General features: G+C 45.2%; 1 protein-coding gene across 1 annotated transcript in view; it reads left to right on the plus strand.

Annotated features, from left to right (window-relative positions):
- The first annotated feature begins 567 nt into the window (after nucleotides 1-567).
- LOC138300289 (calcium homeostasis modulator protein 2-like) overlaps nucleotides 568-14,874 on the plus strand; it is a 55,593-nt gene continuing 41,286 nt past the window's right edge. Inside the window, exons 1-2 of the mRNA XM_069239477.1 lie at nucleotides 568-857; nucleotides 1,417-1,991. Of these exons, the coding sequence (XP_069095578.1) occupies nucleotides 1,449-1,991 (543 nt within the window). The 5' untranslated portion in view covers nucleotides 568-857; nucleotides 1,417-1,448. The remainder of the gene's footprint in view (nucleotides 858-1,416; nucleotides 1,992-14,874) is intronic.

The raw sequence follows: 14,874 nt of genomic DNA on the forward strand, positions 1-14,874 counted from the left end.
TTTTAAAATGGTATAACAAAACTACAAGTCCCAGAATTCAACCCAAAAAAAGAGTACTGGCTCAGCTAGTCACGCTTGGGCCTGAGAAACTTGGTAGGGCTCTGTATCTGATTTTTCCTTGTTGCCAAATTCCATGGGTTGGAGTTTTTCTAAAACAAAGGCATACGTTGAGCATCTCTACTCACCTCATGGCTCTGCACCTCGGGACTCGAGTATTTGTTTTCCATTTCCGACAGGAAGACTCTCTCGAGGTCCGGGAGACTGACAGCCCCTGTTATGAGGTGAGTGATGATTACTCTGCTCTTAGCACTTTGAATTGGGAAACTTGTAGCTGTATGCTTCCCATTTAACGTCAGGCCTTCGGCGGCACAATGCAACCGTGCCTAAACAATACAAATGAATATTAAACAATCGATGCCTAAGGCAAAAAAGTAATTTCACGACAGCAGTCAAAGTCTGTAAGGTTCAGATTGTGGGAAACTGGGGTGTTTTAAACTGGTTTGAAGGGGCGTTGCCCAGACTTCCTGCTTCTAGCCGCCAGGCCCGCATCTCCAGGCCCCCCATCAACACACGCGAGCCTGAGTGCATGCAAGGCTGCGTTCAGCGATGGGGGAGGGGCTGGAAGGAGACAGGCCAGAGAAAGAGCGCGCCCGCCCCAGAGGCAATAGAAGTATGCGTTTCTTCAGATTGGCGGGTGTGAGCTTTTCGCGAGTCAAAGAATAGAGCATTGTCCTCACGTGATGGGGTGTTTTTTTCCAGATTATTGGTGTCTCCCTTGAGTTGTTCGGCCAGCTATAAGGGCGGTCTTTTTGGCTGCGATATTTAACTGAAGATAACGGACTTGTGATACGAGCCTGGTAAGGTCCCTGTTCAGATCCGGTCTCTTATGTTTTCTGGAGAGGAAATGTTTTAAGTAGAGAATGCTTATGAATTTACTGAATGCTTAGTCCAGCTCTCAATTATAATATTTTGATAAACAAAAACGGCACCAAGGGACTACCGTGTAGCGAGCAGTGGCATGCATCTTCCTAGAAACGTACACGACGTTTCCTTTATATGGGAGTGTCCCTTTTCAATTCCGATGTCTATATTTTTCTGGGTTGAGTTAACCTATAGTCCTACGAGTGTCAATTGATTATGTATGCATCTATAAATGAATTAATGTTGATTTGGTTCAAGATTTTATACTACTGCCCCTTTTATCTGATTTATACTTGCTGGACCAGTTAAAAAAATCCAGTTGGTGGTATTTTGAGCTTCTGTGCAGTGCGTGTATTTACTCGTTTGCAGAAAATAAACCGATGTTACAAAATAATATGCAAAATGCATGATACGCTTGCAATGAATGTGCCAGTTCATTGTATTCTCAGCGTCCCAAGCTGTTTTGAATTTTGATTTTTTTTTTCTTTGTTTCAGAGATCTCTCTTTTTATACCTGGATTCTGAGACATGTCTTCTCTGATTTCAGAAAATCTAAAATTCCTTGCTTTGATTTTTAAGAACAAAGATGTGGTAATATTCAATAGTCTGGTGGCTCTTGGTACCCTGGGCAGCCAACAACTGTACTCGTTCCTTGCCTTCAACTGCCCCTGCGCAAAAGAAAGAAACTACCTCTATGGACTGGCAGCCATTGGAGTTCCTGTCCTGGCTCTGTTTCTTGCAGGGGTGATTCTGAACAACCACACCTGGAACCTGGTGGCGGAATGTCGACGGAGATGCTTCAAAAACTGCACCGCTCCCAGGAATTTACTATTGTTCGGGTCCATTATAGGGCAGTCCATTGTGGCCCCAGTCACTTGGTCCGTCATATCACTGCTCCAAGGGGATGCGTACGTCTGCGCCCTGAGCGAATTTGTCAACCCTTCCACTTTGCAAAATTTTCCATCTGGGTATGGCCCGGAGACAATGGCGAAGTTTCCTTGTAAGGATGTCCCTGCTGAAGTCGTACATTTTAAGGAGGAAGTAATTCGGAGATTAAAATTTGAATCTCAGGTAATATATTTTCAATTTACCTTCATTTTTTTTAAAAGTCTGCTTGGTGTAAAGGACCTGGTGCGGGATGGCGCATCCAAGAATGACTGACCACTTAATAGGGTGTAAAAGGCTGCTTTAATGAAACCGGTGCACAGAGTTATAACAAACCTTGGCTCTAGACGCCTTGCATACTAAATCAATCTGTCATCCTGTAACTATCCAAAACCTACCTCCTCCTCCCATAAACAACCCTTCACAAACTGAACCAACCAAAATCCATTCACCACTATAGTCATTCAAACTTCTGCATCCCAACCTTGTGCCTACACCACTGTTGTCATCTTGTTACATTCCTGCAACCCCCCACCCCCAAGAAAAAAAATAACTGGGTCTCAACCTGACCAACCTTTTGTTGCAATAACCTTTTAAATTTATCTACACCCGCCAAGGCACCTGTCCATCAATAGTGACAATGAAACCGTAACAACAGTTCTCCTTGTGCACCTGTCGCACTAAATTTAAAACGGGCTCAGAGGGAGGGGAAAAAACTTCAACAGAACTGTCCCTGTCAGCTATGGTTCACTATAAACTAAAATGGCACCGGCAACTGTCTACCTAGCCCTATAACTACTTTAATTCTCTGCCCACGTGCTCCTCCTACCAGTTGGGGCTGCCCCTCGTTCCTGCACCCTCCCACTTGCCTGAAGATTCCAGGGGTGGAAGTAGAGCATTCTGCCCACCCCATACCACCCCCCATTTGATGCAAATAGCTTCACAGCATTCCATGATAACCTAATATGCTGACTTGATGGTGGTTGCTTCTTCTGATCCATTAGTAATTTATGGCACTAAGACCCATCCTGTTGAAACTATGCATGTCCTTGCATCCAGTGGGATTGCTTTGTTTCTCTATAAGGCGCTATTGTAGCAGGCCTCTGGCGTCACAACATATCTAAAATCACTATACTACAGAAAGCCCAAGGTGACTACTTTATTTGTATGCTACTGTGTAAAGTTATTACTTTGCCCTTGTGTTTTCTTGATTTTGATCATGAAAGAGTGACTTTCCTTATCTATGATGCCTTTATTCAGAAACTTTGACAGTGTCTCAATATATGAAAAATTTGAGAGCCTAGAATACCTTTCATTGCAATAGGAAGTTATATGTTACAGCGGAAATTTCTGATGTTAAAGAGCCAGGCCTCTGTTGGTGACAGTGTTTGCTGCTTGTTTGCGATGGCAGCAAACAAGAGTGTTTGTATTTCTAGGGGACTGTGGCTCTCCATGGAGCATTGGTCACTTTAAAGGTTATTGTTAGATGAAATTTGAAATCCGGAGTACAGTATATTACCAGGCTGAGGTGGAGGTCACGTTGGGTGTTTCTAGAGGTATTCGTTTTTAGTTATGGCAAAGTTATTCTTTTGTGTTCAGTAGACAGAATGCGAATCAGTCCCCTTCAGACAATTGGCTTGCTTTGGTGAGCCCCTTTCATCGGTGGCTTGAGATATTGTCCAGTTCATTATCAAGCCTTGAAAAATCCTGTTTTATTTTATGATGTCGCGCTATTTTTAGATCCTACTCGCCCCTTCTGGCAAGTGGACAAAGAATAGGTGTTCTGTTCAGTCAGAAACTGAATTAGCAATTAAGATGCCTTTAAATCTTATTCTTGTCACATTTGCTCTGTGTTCAGAGACAGAGGTCAAAAATCAGTGTGTTTTCTTCCAATGTGAACACTTTTCCTTGTGACTGCAGAGTTCCAGGATTTTGTAAGGTGAAGTGTGTGAGCCATGTGAAATGAAAGGCTTTTGATATCAGGGTTTTCCTAACATACAACATTTATATAACTAGGTTTACAAACATTTCAAAATATATTTCAGTAGCTGTGAAAGACCATTTTTAGGGTCGAGCCTGCGTTGCATGCGCTTGCGCATGTGTTTCGCTAAGCGAGACGCTTTAGTAATTAAAATGGGCTCGGAGCCCTGTCCACGTCACATCAGTGTCTGTCATTGGCTTTTGGGCTTGCCTGTTAGAATGTGCTTGATTTCATTAGTGGAAGGCATGCACATGTCATGCCTTTTCCGGGGGATAGACCTCATCGAGCACATCGACCAAGTGCAGAAAACATGCGAGGCTCGCTGTTTTCTGTCTGGCTCGTGGACTACTTTTTCTCTTATTTTCCCAGTGCGATCTCGCTTGGCAAAAGTCGAGCGCTTTACATAATCTCGCCCCGTTACACAGTTAATTGCACTTTTTCGGGTTATGTACATAAATGCACTTTTGCCGATAGGTTTCATTACCAGTGAAAAGTCAGGTTAGGAGTTTACAACGCTATCAGCTCTAACACGAGCAAACGCGAGACCCGTTGCATTGCAAATGCTTGTTTGTACTTCTGTGTGATGAAAAAAAATATTTTCATACGATTTTTAAAAAAAAAAAAAAAAAAAAAAAAAGTCAGAACACCTTACTTGGTGATGTGCAAATAATAAATGTTTTCTGAAACCCAATTTTCACAGATTGTTAGTACACTATATAGTTTTATCAGTAAAGCTGCAAGTTAGTGGGAAGGCTTTTGGTCATTTCTTGGAAATTTACTACCTGTAAATGACAGTGCGCTACCACATCATGCTTTAGTAACATATTTATTAAAAGTGAGTGTTTAAACATAAACTGAGAAACACTCCTGCCCTGGTGGCAAAGCTATTAGTAAACTAAGAGGCAAGTCATGCATGGTTCATGTGTACCCTATGTGGATTAGATTTATTATACATGGAGCAAACGTTTAGTGTATTTAATTAAACAAAAAAAAATAGGATTTTTGTTTTTACAGCAGAAATGCTGAAATCACATATTTGAAGGTGCACTCATATGACAATGAAGAAAAAGGTGGCTATAAAATACAATATTTGCCTAGGATCACACAATTTGAGACCCGCTTCTGGGTCGAGTACATTACAGTTAGGAGGAGTAGATTATTCAAGCTACTTGACCTGCAAGTCTAGTAACATTTTTATGATTTTTCAAGGCCTGAAATTATTTTTCATTTCCCTTGTACTGTAGGCAACAATCATATTGTTGGTGTGCCTTCTTTCCTGATGATGACTTGTTTAACTTTGGAAGGTATACGATGTCAGGACTTACCTGGCTGAAAAAGATTGTCTTTTTGTGCAATGAGATGTTATTGAAATTTTGGACTATATTTATATTCATGCACAATATTTGATTCTTTTAGTCTTTCAGCTGTTATTTTGTTTTTAATGTGCTTCACCTTGCGCCATTCACTTGATTCTCACGAGCATTGTGTTCACGTTGCACATTGAGCACTTCTGTAACTTATATGTGATGCTGCCCTTGACTGTACATACATTTAAATGAATATTGCCAGAGATAACTATAACTGATGATTTTAAATGATTTGTTGACTTTAAAATGTTACGTTGCAATGACATTTTCTTCTAACTGTAACATGTGCCTTGGACGAGATCATCTCGTCCATGGCACAGGGGAACTTGGGGGCGCGCTAGCGCGCCCCCGTGCACCCCCTCTCCCCCCCCCCCAAGTCGGGGATGACCTTCCCCTTCCACCCCGACCCCCCCCTGTGACATCAGCGCGCGCGCGCTAATTAGTCACAGGGGCCTCCCTCGTCGTGCTGGAAGCTCTGCTTCCAGCGCGATTGAAAAAGAAATGCAAAAGCATTTCTCTTTCAATCACTTGGGAGGCCCGGAGGGGCTTCAAAGGGAAGGAAAAGTATTTCCTTCCCTTTGAAGTCTCTCCGAGGGTTTCAAAAGCCGGATTGCTTGCAGATTGGCAGAGTTTAGGTCAATCTGCCCCCAAGGGGGCAGAAACCACTAGGCACCGGGGATTTGTTTTTTGGCGCCAATGTCACGCAGAGGGAGCGGCCCCGTAGGCAACGGTCGCTCCCGTTTGGGGGGCAAATTTATTTTCGGCCATTTCTGCCCCCCCCGGGGGCAGATCGGCCTATTGTTAGGCCGATCTGCCCCCGGGGGGGCAGAAACCTATAGGCGCCAATGGAATTTTTTTTGTTTTTTTGTTTTTGTTTTTCTTTGTTTGTTTTTTTTAGAGATGGGGAGCGACCCATCAGGCAAGAGTCGCTCCCCTGGGGGACAAATTGTATTTAGGCCATTTCTGCCCCCCTTGGGGGCAGATTGGCTGATTTTAGGTCAATCTACCCCCAAGGGGGCAGAAAGCACTAGGCACCGGGGATTTGTTTTTTGGCGCCAATGTCACGCAGGGGGAGCGACCCCGTAGGCAAGGGTCGCTCCCGGGGGGTGGGGGTTGGGGGGAGAAATTTATTTTAGGACATTTCTGCCCCCCCCTGGGGCCGGCTGAGCTACAGGCCAAACACCACAGGTAGGCACCTTGCAAAAAACACCTCTGTTTTCTGTGAAAAAATATGTTGTGTCCACGTTGTGTTTTGGGGCATTTCCTTTTGTGGGCGCTAGGCCTACCCACAGAAGTGAGGTACCATTTTTATCCAGAGACTTAGGGGAACGCTGGGTGGAAGGAAATTTGTGGCTCCTCTCAGATTCCAGAACTTTCTGCCACAGAAATGTGAGGAACATGTGTATTTTTAGCCAAATTTTGAGGTTTGCAAAGGATTCTGGGTAACAGAACCTGGTCCGAGCCCCGCAAGTCACCCCATCTTGGATTCCCCTAGGTCTCTAGTTTTCAGAAATGCACAGGTTTGGTAGGTTTCCCTAGGTGCCGGCTGAGCTAGAGGCCAAAATCTACAGGTAGGCACTTCGCAAAAAAAACCTCTGTTTTCTTCCAAAAATTTGGATGTGTCCACGTTGCGCTTTGGGGCGTTTCCTGTCGCGGGCGCTAGGCCTACCCACACAAGTGAGGTATCATTTTTATCGGGAGACTTGGGGGAACATAGATTAGCAAAACAAGTGTTATTGCCCCTTGTCTTTCTCTACATTTTTTCCTTCCAAATATAGGAGAGTGTGTAAAAAAGACATCTATTTGAGAAATGCCCTGTAATTCACATGCTAGTTTGGTCACCCCGGAATTCAGATATGTGCAAATAACCACTGCTCCTCAACACCTTATCTTGTGCCCTTTTTGGAAATACAAAGGTTTTCTTGATAGCAATTTTTTACTCTTTATATTTCAGCAAATGAATTGCTGTATACCCGGTATAGACTGAAAACGCACGTCAGGGTGCAGCTCATTTATTGGCTCTGGGTTCCTTGGGTTCTTGATGAAACTACAAGCCCTATATATCCCCGCAACCAGAGGAGTCCAGCAGACGTAACGGTATATTGCTTTCGATAATCTGACATTGCAGGGAAAAGTTACAGAGTAAAACGTAGAGAAACATTTATGTTTTTTTCACCTCAATTTCAATATTTTTCTTTTTCAGTTGTTATTTTCTGTAGGAAACCCTTGTAGGATCTACACAAATGACCCCTTGCTGAATTCAGAATTTTGTCTACTTTTCAGAAATGTTTAGGTTTCTGGGATCCAGCATTGGTGTCATGCCCATTTCTGTCACTGACTGGAAGGAGGCTGAAAGCACAAAAAACTGCAAAAATGGGGTATGTCCCAGTAAAATGCCAAAATTGTGTTGAAAAATTAATTGGGTTTTCTGATTCAAGTCTGCCTGTTCCTGAAAGCTAGGAAGCTGCTGAGTTTAGCACCGCAAACCCTTTGTTGATGCCATTTTCAGGGGAAAAACCACAAGCCTTCTTCTGCAGCCACTTTTTCAATTTTTTTTTAAAAAAAGGAAATTTTCACTGTATTTTGGCCAATTTCTTGGCCTCCTTCAAGGGAACCCACAAAGTCTGGGTACCTCTAGAATCCCTAGGATGTTGGAAAAAAAGGACGCAAATTTGGCTTGGTTAGCTTATGTGGACAAAAAGTTATGAGGGCCTAAGCGCGAACTGCCCCAAATAGGCAAAAAAAGGCCTGGCACAGGAGGGGGAAAAGGCCTGGCAGCGAAGGGGTTAATCTTTGTTTTTTTTTTCAGTTAATTCTAGAAGAAGGGGTTTTGTAGTAAAAGCTAGTTAGTTGGTGAAAATCATCCAGAGTTAGATATACTAGAATTTTAATACTGACATCCTCAGACAAGTTTACATGTTCGCTGCCAGGCCTTTTCCCCCTCCTGTGCCAGGCCTTTTTTTGCCTATTTGGGGCAGTTCGCGCTTAGGCCCTCATAACTTTTTGTCCACATAAGCTAACCAAGCCAAATTTGCGTCCTTTTTTCCCAACATCCTAGGGATTCTAGAGGTACCCAGACTTTGTGGGTTCCCTTGAAGGAGGCCAAGAAATTGGCCAAAATACAGTGAAAATTTCGTTTTTTTTTTTAAAAATGGAAAAAGTGGCTGCAGAAGACGGCTTGTGGATTTCCCCCTGAACATGGCATCAACAAAGGGTTTGTAGTGCTAAACTCAGCAGCTTCCTAGCTTTCAGGAACAGGCAGACTTGAATCAGAAAACCCAATTTTTCAACACAATTTTGGCATTTTACTGGGGCATACCCCATTTTTGCAATTTTTTGTGCTTTCAGCCTCCTTCCAGTCAGTGACAGGAATGGGCATGAAACCAATGCTGGATCCCAGAAACCTAACCATTTCTGAAAAGTAGACAAAATTCTGAATTCAGCAAGGGGTCATTTGTGTAGATCCTACAAGGGTTTCCTACAGAAAATAACAGCTGAAAAAGAAAAATATTGAAATTGAGGTGAAAAAAACATCAATTTTTCTCGACTTTTTACTCTGTAACTTTTCCCTGCAATGTCAGATTATGGAAAGCAATATACCGTTACGTCTGCTGGACTCCTCCGGTTGCGGAGATATATAGGGCTTGTAGGTTCATCAAGAACCCGAGGAACCCAGAGCCAATAAATGAGCTGCACCCTGCAGTGCGTTTTCATTCTATACCGGGTATACAGCAATTCATTTGCTGAAATATAAAGAGTAAAAAATTGCTATCAAGAAAACCTTTGCATTTCCAAAAAGGGCACAAGATAAGGTGCTGAGGAGCAGTGGTTATTTGCACATCTCTGAATTCCGGGGTGACCATACAAGCATGTGAATTATAGGGAATTTCTCAAATAGATGTCTTTTTTACACACTCTCCTATATTTGGAAGGACAAAATGTAGAGAAAGACAAGGGGCAATAGCACTTGTTTTGCTAATCTATGTTCCCCCAAGTCTCCCGATAAAAATGATACCTCACTTGTGTGGGTAGGCCTAGCGCCCGCGACAGGAAACGCCCCAAAGCGCAACGTGGACACATCCAAAATTTTGGGAGAAAACAGAGGTGTTTTTTTGCGAAGTGCCTACCTGTAGATTTTGGCCTCTAGCTCAGCCGGCACCTAGGGAAACCGACCAAACCTGTGCATTTCTGAAAACTAGAGACCTAGGGGAATCCAAGGAGGGGTGACTTGCGGGGCTCGGACCAGGTTCTGTTACCCAGAATCCTTTGCAAACCTCAAAATTTGGCTAAAAAAACACATGTTCCTCACATTTCTGTTGCAGAAAGTTCTGGAATCTGAGAGGAGCTACAAATTTCCTTCCACCCAGCGTTCCCCCAAGTCTCCTGATAAAAATGATACCTCACTTGCGTGGGTAGGCCTAGCGCCGGCGACAGGAAACAGCCCAAAGCGCAACGTGGACACATCCTAAATTTTGGAAAAAAACAGAGGTGTTTTTTGCGAAGTGCCTACCTGTAGATTTTGGCCTTTTGCTCAGCCGGCACCTAGGGAAACCTACCAAACCTGTGCATTTCTGAAAACTAGAGACCTAGGGGAATCCAAGGAGGGGTGACTTGCGGGGCTCGGACCAGGTTCTGTTACCCAGAATCCTTTGCAAACCTCAAAATTTGGCTAAAAAAACAAGTTTTCCTCACATTTCTGTGGCAAAAAGTTCTGGAATCTGAGAGGAGCTACAAATTTCCTTCCACCCAGCGTTCCCCCAAGTCTCCCGATAAAAATGATACCTCACTTGCGTGGGTAGGCCTAGCGCCGGCGACAGGAAACACCCCAAAGCGCAACGTGGACACATCCTAAATTTTGGGAAAAAACAGAGGTGTTTTTTGCGAAGTGCCTACCTGTAGATTTTGGCCTCTAGCTCAGCCGGCACCTAGGGAAACCTACCAAACCTGTGCATTTCTGAAAACTAGAGACCTAGGGGAATCCAAGGAGGGGTGACTTGCGGGGCTCGGACCAGGTTCTGTTACCCAGAATCCTTTGCAAACCTCAAAATTTGGCTAAAAATACACGTTACTCACATTTCTGTGGCAGAAAGTTCTGGAATCTGAGAGGAGCCACAAATTTCCTTCCACCCAGCGTTCCCCCAAGTCTCCCGATAAAAATGATACCTCACTTGTGTGGGTGGGCCAGGTGCCTGCAACAGAATAAGGCCCAAAACCTGAAGGGATAGAAGGGATAGTTGGGGGAGCCACGCAAGCCACACCTCCCTGGACTCCTTGGGGTGCCTATTTTTAAAAAATTTCTGGGTTTTGTAGGTTTCCCTACATGACAGCCGCGCCCTGGACCAAAAACATAGGTGGGCCCTCCCCCCCAAAACACAGGCATTTTTGAAATATATCACTTTGATGTGTGCACATACGTCCGTGATGTGCCAAACACTAAAATTGTGAAAAGAAACACACTTAGGTTATGTGAAGAAGACCCCTCACCCACCAACCAAGTTGGTGTCATGCTTCATCATCAGGGTCCCACCCGAGGCACCTAGTGTGTCACATGTGTGCTGCGACGCCTGATTACAGCGGAGCAGGTTTTGTCTTTTTTTACAACACATACTGGTTGGATTTGGCACAAGGGTGAGTGATGGTTCAGTGGATCAAATTTTATTAACAAGAGATTTCACAAAAATGAAATGCACTGCTAATAACTGAAAGGCAAAAAAGTGAACCAATGACTCGCAGCTCGTGAGCTGTAAAGCCGCGACAAGGCACCAACCGCTTTACAGGCCATTCACACACCTTTCATACATGACACGCACAAGACCATTCACACCGCCAGCCACGGGCCCAGCACATTACAACACTCACATCGACAGACCGCGCCACTCAAGGGCCCATCACTTACATACGCCCACATGCCTGATACAAGAATCACACCAGCTGATGGGAGTGTGGACTGCCGTTCGGCTGGCACCGCCAGCCAAGCGCCACCCCAAGCACACTGCCAGCCAAGCGCCACCCCACGCACACCGCCAGCCAAGCGCCACCCCACGCACACCGCCAGCCAAGCGCCACCCCACGCATACCACCAGCCAAGCGCCACCCCACGCACACCGCCAGCCAAGCGCCACCCCACGAACACCGCAATCACTTTTTTTTATTTATAAACAACAAAGAAACTACTAATTATAAAATAAGCACAAAACTACAAACACAAAAGCTCTAACTAAATACACAACAGATGCCAACCGTGAAACATATGAAAATATAAAACAGACAGCTTACGCTCAAGGTATTTCCCAGAATTTTTTTTGGGTATGGTAACTTCTGTAACAGCCGGGAACACACAGGCCAGGCTTTGAAGGGCATTCGGGGCAGTACATCCGGCTCTCCCTCCGGATTAATCTCCGGGCACATACTCTACATTTCTTTGTGGGCATGTCTTTTTTGGGAGTGGGAGGAATGTGATCTGGAAAGTGCTGATCTTTCAATCTAGCCACATCCTCCACCACTTCTACTCTAGGAACTCTTGCCGGTTCCACCACAATAAGGCTTTCTATCACCGACTCCTGAAATTTAACAAATGTCATCCTTGACTCGGGTGAACAATCCTTGTATACAATAAAGGCATTAAAAGTTGCCAAATGAAATAAATGTAGGGCCAACTTTTTATACCACACATATGACTTACGAAGAGCAGTGTAAGGTTCTAACCTCTGATCTACTCTATCAACACCACCCATGTGCCTATTGTAGTCCAAAATGCACGCAGGTTTGCGCACTTCCGCAACCTGACCCCAAACAGCCACAGGGGAAGTACTCTCATCATGGATGGTCGATAGCATGTACACATCCCTCCTGTCTGAAAATTTCAGAGCTAGCAGCTCATTATTCCGCAAGGCACTGCACTGTCCCCTCTCAAGTTTTTTACAGACAAGCTCCCTTGGATAGCCTTTCCGGTTAGAATGGATTGTGCCACAAGCAACAGTGTCCACCCTGAACAACTCCTTGAACAACTGCACTCCAGTGTAGAAATTATCTACGTACAAATGGTGACCTTTGTTAAACAGCCGTCTATCAAGTTCCCACACAATTTTTTCGCTAACTCCAAAAGTGGCCGGACAACCAGGAGGGTCAATACTGGAATCCCTACCAGTGTAGACCCGGAAATTATACACATATCCTGTACTGCTTTCTGACAGCAGATACAATTTAATCCCATACCGTGTCCTCTTACTAGGAATGTACTGCTTAAAAACTAAACGCCCCTTGAAAAGGACCAAAGACTCGTCCACACTTATCTCTTTGCCTGGGACATAGACCTCTGAAAACCGATCCACAAAATGATCAAGGACAGGCCTAATCTTAAAAAGGCGGTCACAATCGGGGTGATCTCGTGGCAAGGCTAAAGCATTGTCTACAAAATGCAGCATACGAAGAACAAGCAAATACCGATTACGTGTCATAGTTGCAGGAAATATAGCAGTTGCCATCAAGGGACTAGTAGACCAATAAGAAGCCAGTGACGGCTTCCTGATCAACCCCATCAAAAAAGACAAACCTAAAAACCTTTTAATCTCTTCCAGATATGTGGGAACACAATGAGTAGCTCTAGACTGAGGCTTAAGTCTGGCAGCGTTGTCCCGCAAATATTGCTCTGCATACACATTTGTCTGCTCCATAATCTCTTCCAAAAATACATCGTCCATAAACAAGTGAAAGAAATGGACAGGCAGAAAGTTTTCCGTATTAACTCTACACCCTGGGAGACCAGTAAATGCAGGTAACTGGCTGCTCCATGTTTGGGGCAATCCAGGTGTCAGGTCTTCCAATGGGAAACCCTGCAGCCCCAGGCTGCTGCACTCTTGGCACATCAATGTCCTCCTCTAACACAGGCCCTTCATCTGCACTGAGAGTAGCTTCCTCATCAGAAGAATACTCTTGGACAGAAAACTCACTTCCAGAATCTCCTGCTTCCTCCTCTGCCTCAGATGCAGAGTCAGTGTCGTAATCATGGTCTGAAGACGACTCAAAGAGCATGCGAACAACCTGCTGAGCGGTCACTTTGCGGCTAGCCATGATCCTAACAACAAATGGATTGCCAACAACAACTAGCACTAAAATAAGTAATAAACAAAGTGTAGCTTTATCACAAAGAGTTATGTACTACAAAAAACTATACCACACAGTTGCCTGAAATAGCTACTCACCAAGCAACTACTCTGCAATCACCAATGATATCCCACTAAAAAGAAAAAAGCAATTTAGACATATGACAACACAAACACCACTGTGCTCAAATCTAAGGACAATGTCAAACACACAATACTGCATTTAGTACACCACCTACAAACATGTCAACAATACTCCTTTGGAGTAAATTGCGTTCACTTACCTAAAACATGCAACTATGCAAACCACAGGACAACTACTGCCAAAACCGCAAAGATCCACAGCAAAGGAAGCAAAAGCGTTGAACTAGAAGAAAAAGAAGAAATAAATTGTTATAATCACAAATACAAATACTTTGCCAGTTGACAAACACCCCACCACCAAGAACTTAGAAGTTGTCCCTGGTACCTAAGTGGATCCTGCCCCCCTCGGGGTAGATGGGCGTAAAAGAATTGGCCAATCTGACCCCAAGGGGGGCAGAAATGGGCAACACCTCTGTGCCCCCTTTCAGGGGGCGACCCTTCCCCAAGGGGGCACCCCCAGCACAACACAAAACAAAAAAATCCCTGCCGTATTGGTGGTCTCTGCCCTCCTTGGGGGCAGATGGCCCTACAAAATTACGGGCAGAGATGGGCAATACAAATTTTCCCCACCTTAGGGGGGCTACCGTTGCCCAAGGGGTGCCCCCAAACACACACCAAACACAATCCCTGGCACCTAGTGTGCTTCCACCCCCCCCGGGGCCAGATCGTCCAAAAAATGGCTGGTCTGCCATCGGGGGGGCGAAACAGAAAAAAAAAGCTCCCCAGGGGAGCGACCCTTGCCACAGGAGTTGCCCCCAAAATAAACAATAAAAACAAAATCCCTGGTGTCTAGTGGTTTTCGCCCCCCCCCCCCGGGGGCAGATCCGCCAAAAAATCAGCAGATCTGCCCCCAGGGGGGGGCGAAATACAAATAAAAATTGCCCCCGGGGGGGGCGACCCTTGCCCAAGGGGTCGCCCCCAAAAACACACATAAACAAAGATATCCCTGGGGTCTAGTGGTTTTCGCCCCCCCTGGGGGCAGATCCACCGAAAAAACTGCGGATCTGCCCCCAGGGGGGGGGGGCAAAATACTAATAAAAATTGCCCCCGGGGGGGGCGACCCCTGCCCAAGGGTCGCCCCCAAAAACAAACATAAAAAAATATATCCCTGGTGTCTAGTGGTTTTCGCCCCCCCCCCCTGGGGGCAGATCCGCCGAAAAATCGGCGGATCTGCCCCCAGGGGGTGGCGAAATCCAAATGCCCAAGGGGTCGCCCCCAAATTTAGGCACAAAGAAAATCCCTGGTGGCTAGTGGAGATTCCTGCTCCACGATCGCGGGCCCTGCCCGCGATCGTGGAGCAGGAATCTTGAGAAAACAGACACAGGGGGAAAGGAAAAACCCTTTCCTTTCCCCCCATGTCTGTTTTCTCAACCCCCCCGCCCCCCAAAAACAGAGAGGACTCACCTGTGAGCTCCTGCTCCGAAGACGCGCTGGAAGCAAATGGCTTCCAGCGCGCCGGCAACACTAGATGACGT

Source organism: Pleurodeles waltl, chromosome 6, assembly GCF_031143425.1.
Source record: "Pleurodeles waltl isolate 20211129_DDA chromosome 6, aPleWal1.hap1.20221129, whole genome shotgun sequence".
Taxonomy (NCBI): Eukaryota; Metazoa; Chordata; class Amphibia; order Caudata; family Salamandridae; genus Pleurodeles; species Pleurodeles waltl.